The 12,328-nt window shown below is 43.2% G+C and overlaps 1 protein-coding gene across 5 annotated transcripts in view; it reads left to right on the top strand.

Moving 5' to 3' along the window:
• The window catches only part of LOC137372706 (rho GTPase-activating protein 29-like), a 122,169-nt gene that overhangs the window by 98,972 nt on the left and 10,869 nt on the right, over window positions 1-12,328 (top strand). For all 5 annotated transcript variants that reach the window (XM_068036823.1, XM_068036825.1, XM_068036821.1 and 2 more), the window contains one exon: window positions 10,077-10,265. In XM_068036823.1, coding sequence (XP_067892924.1) covers window positions 10,077-10,265 — 189 coding nt within the window. The remainder of the gene's footprint in view (window positions 1-10,076; window positions 10,266-12,328) is intronic.

Below are 12,328 nucleotides of genomic sequence, written 5' to 3'. Positions count from 1 at the left end.
AAAGTGCTGAGTGGATGATCCATCTCTGCCTCCTCCTGAGGTCCCCAGCACCACAGATGCCAGTCTTCAGCTAATTTGATTCACTCGCATGATATCAAGAAACGACTGACGGCACTGGATACTGTAAAGGCTATGGGCCCTGACAACCTTCCGGCAATAGTACTGAAGACCTGTGCTCCAGAACTAGTCGTGTTCTTAGCCAAGCTGTTCCAGTACAGCAACGACACTGGCATCTACCCAGCCATGTGGAAAATTGCCCAGGTATGTCCTGTACACAAAAAGCAGGAAAAATACGACCCGGCCAATTACTGCCCCATCCGTGTACTCTTGATCATCAGTAAAGGGACACTCAGCTCCTGACCTCATTACAGCCTTGGTTCAAACATGGACAGAAGAGCTGATCTCCAGAAGTGAGGGGAGTGTGACCACCCTTGACATCAAGGCAGCATTTGATCAAGTATGGCATCAAGGAGCCCTAGCAAAACTGGAGTCAATGGGAATCTGGCAGAAAACTCTCCTCTGGTTGGAGTCATACCTCGTGCAAAGGAAGATGGTTGTGGTTGTTGGTCAAGCATCTCAGCTCCAGGACATCACTGCAGGAGTTCCTCAGGGTCATGTCCTAGGCCCAACCATTTTCAGCTGCTTCATCAATGACCTTCCTTCGGTCATCAGGTTAGTAATGGGGATGCTTGCTGATGGCTGAATTCCCCCATTATCAACATCCTGGGGGTTACCATTGACCAGAAAGAAGTGAAGTAGCCATATAAATACCGTGGCTACAAGAGCAGGTCAGAGGCTAGGAATCCTGCAGCGAGTAACTCTCCTGACTCCCCAAAGCCTGTCCACCATCTACAAGGCACAAGTCAGGAGTATGATGGAATACTCTCCACTTGCATGGATGGGTACAGCTCCAACAACACTTCAGAAGCTCTATACCATCCAGGACAAAGCAACCCGCTTGATTGGCGCCCCATCCACAAACATTCACACCACCACCGACGCACAGTGGCAGCAGTGTGTACCATCTGCAGCAACGCACCAAGGCTCCTTAAACAGCACTTTCCAAACCCGTGACCTCTACCACCTAGAAGGACAAGGGCAGCAGATGCATGGAACACCACCTGCAAGTTCCATTGCAAGCCATACACCATCCTGACTTGAAACTATATCGCCGTTCCTTCACTGTCGCTGGTTCAAAGTCCTGGAACTCCCTTCCCAACAGCACCCTGGGGGTACCTATCCCACATGGACTGCAGTGGTTCAAGAAGGTGGCTCACCACCACTTTCTGAAGGGCAATTAGGGATGGGCAATAAATGCTGTCCTAGCCAGTGATGCCCACATCCCATGAATGAATTTAAAAAAAAATTCACTTCTTCCACCACCAGTACACAGTGGAGCGGTGTGTATCTCTACATGAAGCACTTCAGAAACTCGCTAAATATTCTTCAACAGCATATTCCAAACCCACGACCAGTACCACATAGACGAATAAGGGTGGCTAGACACACTGAACACCACCTGCAAACTCCCCTCCTAGCTACACATTCTCCTGACTTGGAACTATATTGCTGTTCCTTCACTGTTACTGGGTCAAAACTCTGGAACTTCCTTCCTAACAGCACTGTGGGTATACCTGCACCACAGCGGACTGCGGTAGTTCAAGAAGGCAGCTTACCACCACCTGCTGAAGGGCAATTGGGGATTGGCAACAAATCCTGCCTTGCCAGCAATGTTCACATCCCATGAATGAATAAAAAAATTGTCTGATTAATATGTAACTTCCAGTTGTCCATTGCTGACCCAGTCTTATTGTAATGCAGGAAAGTGAGTACAACTTTTATAGGCTATTATTCATGCAGGTGAGAAGAATTTTGTTTTGACTTCTTTAAAGATTCTTTGTTTTGTTTTTTCAAAGCCCAGTGAAATAAATAACCCAGGTCCAGCTGGGTTTTTTTTTTTAGTTCTGAACATTTAAAGCTTTTGTATTCCACCTTTAACATCTCGTCCTACACAAGATAAAAGCTCATGGTCATTTATTAGCATGGATAGAGGATTGGCTAACTAACAGAAACCAGAGTCTCTGGATAAATGGGACATTTTCAGGTTGGCAAACTGTAACTAGAGCGTGCCACAGGAATCCGTGCTGGGGCTTCAACTATTTATGATCTCTGTTAATGACTTGGATGAATCGACCAAGTGTTTCAGAGACGATACAAAGATGGATAGGAAAGCAAATTGTGAGGAGGACACAATGTCTGCAAAGTGATATAGATAGATTGTGAGTGGGCAAAAATTTGGTAGGTATGGGAAAATATGAGGTTGCCCGCTTTGTCGGGAAGAATAGAAAAGCAGAATATTATTTAAATGGAGAGAGACTGCAGAATGCTGCGGTACAGAGGGATTTGGGTGTCCTTGTACATGAATCACAAAGTTGTATGCAGGTACACCAAGTAATTAGAAAGACAAATGGAATGTTGACTTTTGTTGCAAGGGGATGAAGTATAAAAGTAGGGATGTCTTGCTACAACTGTACAGAGCATTGATGAGACTACATCTAAGGTACTGTATACAGTTTATATCTCCTTATTTAAGGAGGAATATAGTTGTATTGGAGGCAGTTCAGAGAAGATTCACTAGGCTGATTCCTCATAAGATAACCCTTTCATCCCAGGAAAGGTTGAGCAGGTTGGGCCTTTACTCATTGGAGTTTAGAAGAATGATATGTGATCTTATTGAAACCATACAAATTAGGAACAAAAGTAGGTCATTCAGCCCCTTGAAGCCTGCTCCGCCACTCTATAAGATCATGGCTGATCTGTTTCTGACTCGAATTCCACACTCTCATCTACCTTCGATTAATCTTAGATTCTGGTTAGGCAAAGGAATCAATCTACCTCCCCCTTAAAAATATTCAATGACCCCCGCCTCCACCACCTTTTGAGGCACAGAATGCCAAAGTTGCACAACCCTCTGAGAAAATATTTCTCCTCACCTCTGTCCTAAAAGGGTGACCCCTAATTTTAAAACAGTGCCCCCTAGTTCTGGACACTGCTACAAAAGGAAACATCCTTTCCACATACACCTCGTCAAGACCGTTCAGGATCTTGTATACTTCAATCAAGTCTCCTCTTCTAAACTCCAGTGAAAACAAGCCCAGTCTGTCCAACCTTTCCTCAGAAGACAACCCGCTCATTCCAGGTATCAATCTAGTAAACCTTCTCTGAACCGCCTCCAACGCATAATAAGGAGACCAAAACTGCACACCGTATCCGAGATGTAGTCTCACCAATGCCTTGTATCACTGAAGCATAACATCCTTACTTTTATTTTCAATTCCTCTCTTAATAAAGGATAGCATTCCATTCGCCGCCTTTATTACTTGCTGTACCGGTATACTAACTTTTTGTGACTCATGCACCCTCTGCACTTCGGAGTTCTGCAGTCATTCTCCATTTAAGTAATACTCTGCTCTTTTTTGTTCTTCCTGCCAAAGCGAACAACTTCAAATTTTCCCACATTATACTCCATCTGCCAGATTTTTGCCCACTCAACCTATCTTTGTGTCGTCTGCAAATTTAGCTATCATGGCATCACTCCCCTCATCTAAGTCATTGATATAAATTGTAAAAAGTTGAGTCCCCAGCACAGACCCTGTGGGACTCCACTCGTCGCATCCTGCCAATCAGAAAAGGGCCCATTTATGCATATACTCTGTTTTCTGCCAGCCAGCCAATCTTCTATCCATGCTAATATGTTACCCCCTACACCATGAGCTCCTACTTTGCACAGTAACCTTTTATGTGGCACCTTGTCAAATGCCTTCTGGCAATCCAAGTACAGTAGGTCAACGGGCTCCCCTTTATCCACAGTACATATTACTCCTTCAAAGAGCTCCAATAAATTGGTTAAACATGATTTCCCTTTCACAAAACCATGCTGACTATTCTCGATTACCTTGAGTTTTTCTAAGTGCCCAGCTATAGCCTCCTTAATGATCGATTCTAACACCTTCCCCCATGACAGATGTCAAGCTAACTGGCTTATAGTAGTTACCTGTTTTCTCCCGTCCCCCTCACCCCACCTCCTTGAATAGAGGAGTCATTTTTGCTACTTACCAGTCAGATGGAACCTTTCCAGAATCTAGCGAATTTTGAAGAATTAACACCAACGTGTCTACTACCTCATTAGCCACCTCTTTTCAGACGTTAGAATGAAGCTCATCAGGACCCGGAGACTTGTCAGCCCGCAGCAGCATCAGTTTGGTCAGTACCGCTTCCCTGGTGATTATAATTTCACCAAGTTCCTCTGTTCCTTCCACCTTCTGATTTACAGCTATTACTGCAATGTTTTTTGTATCCTCTATAGTGAAGGCAGAAGCAAAATATTCATTTCATCTGCCATTTCCTTTTTATCTACTATTAACTCCCTATTCCCTTTCTCTAGAGGACCAACATTCACTTACTTACTCTTTTCCTCTTTAAATACCAGTAGAAACTCTTGCTATCTGTTTTTACATTTCTAGCTAGCTTCCTCTCACTTTATTTCTCCTGATTAACCTTTTAGTCATTCTCTGCAGTTCTTTATATTCTGACCAATCATCTGACCTGCTCCTCATCTTTGCACGATGATGTGCTTTTTTCTTTAAGTTTAATGCTTTCCTTAACTTCTTTAGTTAACCACGGACGGTGGGTCCTCCTTTTAGAATTTTTCTTTACAGTAGGAATATATTTATTCTGAAATATCTCCTTAAATGTCTGCCACTACTTCGCCATTGATCTGTCTCCTAGCCTAGTAACCTAGTTCACTTCAGCTAGCTCAGCTTTCATGCCCATATAGTTGCCCTTATTTAAGTTTAAAATACTAGGCTTAGACCCACTCCTCTCTTTCAAACTGGATGTTAAATTCACTCATTGTGATCACTGATACCTCGAGGTGCCTTTACTGTGAGGTCATTAATTAATCCTGTAATGTTATACTATACCAAGTCTAATATAACCTGCTCTCTGGTTGGTTTCAGAATGTGCTGCTAAGAAACTATCTCAAAAGCATTCCATGAACTCCTCATCCAGGCTACTGTTGCCAGTCTGATTTTTCAAGTTTATATGTAGATTAAAATTATGCGTGATTATTGCCATCCCTTTATCACAAGCACCCAATGTTTCTTGTATACTTCATCCTACATTGTGATTACTGTTCAGGGGCCTGTAGACCACTCCCACTAGTGACCTCTTTCCCCTACTATTCCTCAGCTCCACCCAAACCAATTCGACATCCTGATCTCCTGAACCAAGGTCATCTCTGACTATTGCACCAATGCCATCCTTGATTAACAGTGCTACCCCTCCACCTTTACCTAGCTTCCTATTCTTATTGAATGTTATATACCCCTCAATATTGAGGACCCAATCCTTGCCTTCCTGCAGCCACATCTCTGTAATGGCTATTAGATCATATTTATTTACTTCAATGTGCGCTATCAGTTTGTCTACTTTGTTCTGAATGCTAGATGCGTTCAGATACAGAGCCTTTAGTTTTGTCTTTTTGTTATCTTTGTGACCCCTAGTCTTGACTGTTGGTGTATTCTTAGTTTTTTTCTCTCTCTCCCTTCCTGTCATTCTCTGGCCTACATTTCCCATATTACTATTCTGCTCTCCTACCCCTTGACTTGCTACATCGACCCAAGCTTGATCCCTCTTTCCCCCCCCTTCCCCCCACCCCTTTTGTTAAGTTTAAAGCCCTCTATACTTCCCTAGTTCTACGGTTTGCTAGAAGACTGGTTCCAGCACGGTTCAGGTGCAGACTGTCCCAACTGTATAGCTCCCCACATTCCCCAGTACTGGTGCCAGTGCCCCACAAACCGAAACCCACTTCTCCCACACAAGTTTTTGAGCCATGGATTCATTTCAATAATCTTATGTGCCCTCTGCCAATTATTACCCTTGAGGTCCTGCTCTTCAATTTGGTGCCGAGCTCCTCATACTGTCTGTCTAAGCAGAGCCTCTTTCCTAGTCCTCCTATGTTATTGGTACCTACATGGACCACGACAACTGGATCCTCCCCCTCCCACTTCAAGTTACTATCCAGCCCTGAGCAGATGTCCCGAACCCTGGCACCGAGGAGGCAACACATCCTTCTGGACTCACGCTCTCGACTGCACAGAACAGTGTCAATCCCCCTCACTTTCCTATCCCCTACTACCACTACATTCCTTTTTGCTCCCCCTACTTGATTGGCTTCCTGTTCCACAGTGCCATAAGTTTCTGAGGGGGCTTGACAGGGAAGATGCTGAGAGGGTTTCCCCTCGTGGGGGTATTTAGAACCAGTGGGCATAGTTTAAAAATAAGGGGTCTCCCTTTTAAGACCGAGATGAGGAATTTCTTCTGAGAGTCGTTAATCTTTGGAATTCTCTTCCCTAGAGAGCGGTGGAGGCTAGGTGATTGAATATATTCAAGGCTGTGTTAGATTTTTGATCTACAAGGGAGTCTAGGGTTATGGGAGGCAGGCAGGAAAGTGGAGTTAAAGTCACAATCAGATCCGCCATGATCTTATTAAATGGCGGAAGAAACTCGAGGGGCCAAATGGCCTACTCTTGCTATTTCTTATGTAGAAGGTACACATGAAGACAGCATATTCCTTGCCAATTAATAAATGAAGGTTCATCTAATTCATTTGAAAAAATTGTTTCATTCCAAGAAACTAAAAGTTGATGGCAGCATTCTGGGAAAGATAGCTTGGTCTCTCTTGCACCATTTCCGGTTCTTATACAAGTATTGTGCAGTGTATTATCTTTGCCTATATTTTCCGTTGCTTCTGCTTACACATTTTAATTGTAAATCTGTTTTTAGTCTACAAAATGATATAGATTCAGTATTTTCAGTCTTTGTTTTGACGAGACCTAGTGGGCATCCCAGTTGTTCTCCAATTAGCAATTTACAGTAATTGAATTAATTGTTACGAGTTACGCTAATTGTGAAAAAGAATAAAGGTCACCGGTTTCTGTTCATAGAAGAACGTCTGCTTATGGAAACAGTTGTCAGGTTTTTTTTATTCGTTCCTGGGATGTGGGTGTCACTGGCGAGGCCAGCATTTATTGCCCATCCTAATTGCTCTTGAGAAGGTGGTGGTGAGCTGCTGCCTTGAACCGCTGCAGACCTTTGGATGTAGGTACACCTACAGTGCTGTTAGGAAGGGAGTTCCAGGATTTTGACCCAGCGACAGTGAAGGAACGACAATATAGTTCCACGTCAGGATGGTGTGGCTTGGAGGGGAACTTGCAGGTGGTGTTCCCATGCATCTGCTGCCCTTGTCCTTCTAGATGATAGAGGTCACGAGTTTGGAAGGTGCTGTCTAAAAAGTGTTAGGACCGGGTGAGGAAGGGGTCTCTGGCTCCCCTCTCGCCCCTTTCCTGGTTTGGCCACAACCGGGTTTAACTTTTTAAAAACCGTGTATTCAGCTTCACTTAAGTGAGTCCTAACTGCTTTCTAATTGTAATTGTAAATGAACCAATCAGACAGGCTTTCTCTGGTTTAAACAAGAAAGGTGTAAGTTTATTAACCTTAACACTCTAACTCAATTAAAACTCCTAAAAAATACACGACGCAACCATGCTAGCATGCATACGCGATAAACATGCACACGAATAGATACAGAGGAGGAGAAAGAATCAAAGGGGGGAAGGTTTGAAGTAGTAGATGGAATTTAGTTGCTGTTTTTTTGGTTTGGATGTAAAGACCTTGATTGAAGTTAAGTCTTGCAGTTCTCGTTGGGGCCCAGTGCATACTTTTAAACTTGTTTCGCTGGTACCAGAAGGCTGCAGGGGTCTTCTGTCTTGAGGTTTAAGTGGCTTCTGTGAGTCCCTGGAACTTTGTGTGAGAGAGAGAGACCTTGCTTCTCTTTGGTCTTCAAAATTGCAGTCTGCCCCAAACTTTTCTGTGAGGCACAATTCAATTAGTTCCCAGGTTGGCCAGCAGGTTAGTCATGTCACCAGCTCTTTGTTTGAAACAGTATCGCCTGTGAGGATTGTTGATTCTTCAAAGCTTACTGCACACACTTGGTTGGGGTGTGGAGTGATGGCTCTTACACAGCCAATGACTCTCAATGTCTTTTGATCATCACTATTGACAAAACCCATCTGGCTAATTGAATCAGGGAGCACTCCCATTGTCTTTCTATGCAACTGTCTTTCAGAATGCAAATGTACAGCCATGTTTTCAGTCATTCCACTCTGTGGTCTTTTTAAACAAGTTATATTCAATGTCCAGTAAAAGTTCAAATAGTGTTCCATATGACGAAATTAATATGTTTCCATTTGGCAGGTGTGATTTCTGTCACAGGAGCCTTGGTGTGTTGCTGTATAAATTGCTTGTCGTTTAATGTAATCCTGTAGAACAGTTGTGTAAGAATCTCCCTTCCCCTGTCAGCATTCCGAAGGGATCGTTCCATCTGCGACACCCTGGTCCACTCCTCCATTACCCCCACCACCTCGTCCCCGTCCCAGGGCACCTTCCCCTGCAATCGCAGGAGGTGTAATACCTGCCCATTTACCTCCTCTCTCCTCACTATCCCAGGCCCCAAACACTCCTTTCAGGTGAAGCAGCGATTTACTTGTACTTCTTTCAATGTAGTATACTGTATTCGCTGCTCACAGTGTGGTCTCCTCTACATTGGGGAGACCAAGCGCAGACTGGGTGACAGCTTTGCGGAACATCTCCGTTCAGTCCGCAAGCAGGACCCTGAGCTTCCGGTTGCTTGCCATTTCAACACTTCCCCCTGCTCTAATGCTCACATCTCTGTCCTGGGATTGCTGCAGTGTTCCAGTGAACATCAATGCAAGCTCGAGGAACAGCATCTCATCTACCGATTAGGCACACTACAGCCTGCCGGACTGAACATTGAGTTCAATAATTTCAGAGCATGACAGCCCCCCCCCCCATTTTACTTTCATTTTTAGTTTTTTTTTTTTCCTTTTTTTTACATTCCTTCTTACATTTTTTACAATTTTTTTTGCATTTATTTCATTTCATCTTAGTTTGTTCAGTTTGCTTACCCACTGTTTTTTTCAGGTTGTTTTTCTTCAGGTTTGCACTTGCTGCTGTTCAATATTCAGTGTATTCACACCTAATCTGTACTAATGCTTTGTCTTTCAATACACCATTAACATATTGTTTGCCTTTGCTCCGTGACCTTTTGGTCAGCTATGTGGGCTGGTCCAATCTGCACCTTCTCCTTTGTTATCTCTTGCCCCACCCCCACCTCACTTGTTTATAATTTGTGACTTTTCTAATATTTGTCAGTTCCGAAGAAGGGTCACTGACCCGAAACGTTAACTCTGCTTCTCTTTCCACAGATGCTGCCAGACCTGCTGAGTGATTCCAGCATTTCTTGTTTTTGTGTAAGAATAGTATCGTTTAGACATAATGGTTTAAAACAACTCTGGCCAGAATCTCTCAAAGCTGTTGTTGCAGGACTAACAACCCTTTTGGTGTGACCATAATCATGGAATTCCACTAACAGTGCAATTTTATTAATGCAGCTGAAAATGGGCTTATCACCAAAAATAAGTATTTTTAATGAGTTCCCATTTCTCCACCTCTGAGTAGCCTGATTTAAAATCACTGAACATGATGGGGGGGAAAAAACTATACTGAACCATTTAATATTTCCATTGGTGTACATTAGGCAGATTCTTAGTAAATTAAATATTTCTTGATATAAAAATACTTTTAAAATATGACTAATAGTGCCAGTGCACCTAAGAAAATGAGTGCAATTGGAAGCGCATTCCCCAACCAGCAGAATCTCCCAGTTTTGATCTAGGCTCATGGCCAGTTTTGTGGGCAGGGTCTGATCTAGGGCAATTGAATCTTGAACCGGCATAAAAGATAATGAAAAACACAATCAGAAGTGGTTTAGGCCATCATTTGTTTTTAAAATGTCTGCACTGGTTTGGTCGATTTTCTGTCCAGATTGCACTGACTTATTTAAAACAAAAAAGTGAAAACTTGGCTCCTACGTGCTCAAGTCTTAAACTGAGATTAGCGTTGAGTTAACATTTGCTTTGAATTTTTCTCGACAGTGTACTTTGGCATGCCACAAAAAGTGCCTTGAGACTCTGGCTATACAGTGTGGCCATAAGAAGCTTCATGGTCGACTGCACCTGTTTGGGGTGGATTTCACTCAAGCTGCAAAAAATTGTTCGGACGGAATTCCCTTCATTATTAAAAAGTGCACTTCTGAGATTGAAAGCCGAGCTTTAAATATAAAGGTAAGATTATAATTCACCAAGCATATGCCCTGCACGCATGCCATTATTTTTATTTTTAATTGGTTGCATATCATTAGATTTGGACTGTTAATTGCATTTGAAAATTTTTGTTTAAATGGAAGCCTTTTTAAATCCAGTTCAATTGCTTTCTTAAAAATATATACACACTTTCAATTAAGCACATGCTTTGTCAATAATACCTTCCAGTGATGTGGGAATATGAAAGTATGTACTTCCTACGTGAAAACTACAGATAACTTGAGAAAAATATAGTATATTAGTGGCGTGGTAGATAGAAATCTTGTATTATTACTTAGAAATGATGTTAGTTCTTCACGTGGCTAACTATGGAATTTACTCTGCAATTTTTGATATTTTGCTATTCGAGCCAAATGGACTCCTTCTGTGCTATAACCATTCTATTATTCCGTGATATTTTCACATTGGAATTGTTTACTTTGATAAAATCTTGAGCTCCCAACTAGTTGAGCTTAGGATTTTACCAAGAAAGATATAATTCCCATGTGAAACAACCAGCTGGTGTCTATATATTACCAACTAAATTAAGTTGTCAAAATTGCATTTGTTTTTAGAGTAGTATAGGAATGTTAGTAATTTCACTGGTAACACTATATGTATTGTGGCTATTACCAACTGGTAGTGAATAGCAAATTCTGCTACCTTGGGTGAGAGACAGTGATGCAGAGCTCAATACACAGATAGAGAAAGCAGTTACCACCTTTGGCCAACTTTCAAAACGTGCATGGGATAAAACTAAGCTGAGCCTTAGGACCAAGCTAATGGTTTATAAGGCCTGTGTTCTCAGCCCTTGCCCATGTTTCACAGCCATAAAGTGACTTCCAGCTACCAGGAAAAGAAGCTCAATAATTTTCATCTTTGCTGTCAGTGGCGCATTTGAGTATATCCTGGGAGAACACAATCACAAAATCAAGGCAGAGCTCCCAAGTTGCTTTCTTCTTTAATTCTTTCATGGGATGTGGGTGATGCTATCAAGGCCAACATTTGTTGCCCATCCCTAATTGCCCTTGGCAACTGGCCATTTCAGAGGGCAATTAAGAGTCAACCACATTGCTGTGGGTCTGGAGTCACATAGGCCAGACTTGGTAAGGACAGCAGATTTCATTCCCGAAAGGACATTAGTGAACCAGATGGGTTTTGTGCAACAATTGATAGTTTCATTTGCTTTCAATTCATTTGAATTTATTAACTTATTGAATTTAAGCTCCACCAGTTCCCATGGTGGGATTGGAACCCATGTCCCCAGGGCATTAGCCTGGGCCTCTGGTTTATTAGTCATAGTCATAGACATACAGCACTGAAATAGGCCCTTCGGCCCACCGAGTCTGTGCCGACCAACAACCACCCATTTATACTAATCCTACAGTAATCCCTTGGCCATGTGAGCCGCATGGAAGATGGCAGGATCCCCAAAGACACATTGTACAGCGAGCTCGCCACTGGTATCAGACCCACCGGCCGTCCATTTCTCCGCTATAAAGACGTCTGCAAACGCGACATGAAATCCTGTGACATTGATCACAAGTCGTGGGAGTCAGTTGCCAGCGTTCGCCAGAGCTGGCGGGCAGCCATAAAGACGGGGCTAAAATGTGGCGAGTCGAAGAGACTTAGTAGTTGGCAGGAAAAAAGACTGAGGCGAAAGGGGAGAGCCAACTGTGCAACAGCCCCGACAAACAAATTTCTCTGCAGCACCTGTGGAAAAGCCTGTCACTCTAGAATTGGCCTTTATAGCCACTCCAGGCGCTGCTTCACAAACCACTGACCACCTCCAGGCGCGTATCCATTGTCTCTCGAGATAAGGAGGCCCAAAAGACTACAGTAATCCCATATTCCCTACCACCTCCCTACACTAGGGGCAATTTACAATGGCCAATTTACCTATAAACCTGCAAGTCTTTGGCTTTGGGAGGAAACCGGAGCACCTGGCGGAAACCCACGCGGTCACAGGGAGAACTTACAAACTCCGCACAGGCAGTACCCAGAATCGAACCTGGGTCCCTGGAGCTGTGAGGCTGCGGTGCTAA

The sequence above is a fragment of the Heterodontus francisci genome, chromosome 8 (assembly GCF_036365525.1).
Source record: "Heterodontus francisci isolate sHetFra1 chromosome 8, sHetFra1.hap1, whole genome shotgun sequence".
NCBI lineage: Eukaryota > Metazoa > Chordata > Chondrichthyes > Heterodontiformes > Heterodontidae > Heterodontus > Heterodontus francisci.
The sequence above is the reverse complement of the archived record's forward strand: the minus strand, read 5'-3'. Positions and strand labels throughout refer to the sequence as shown.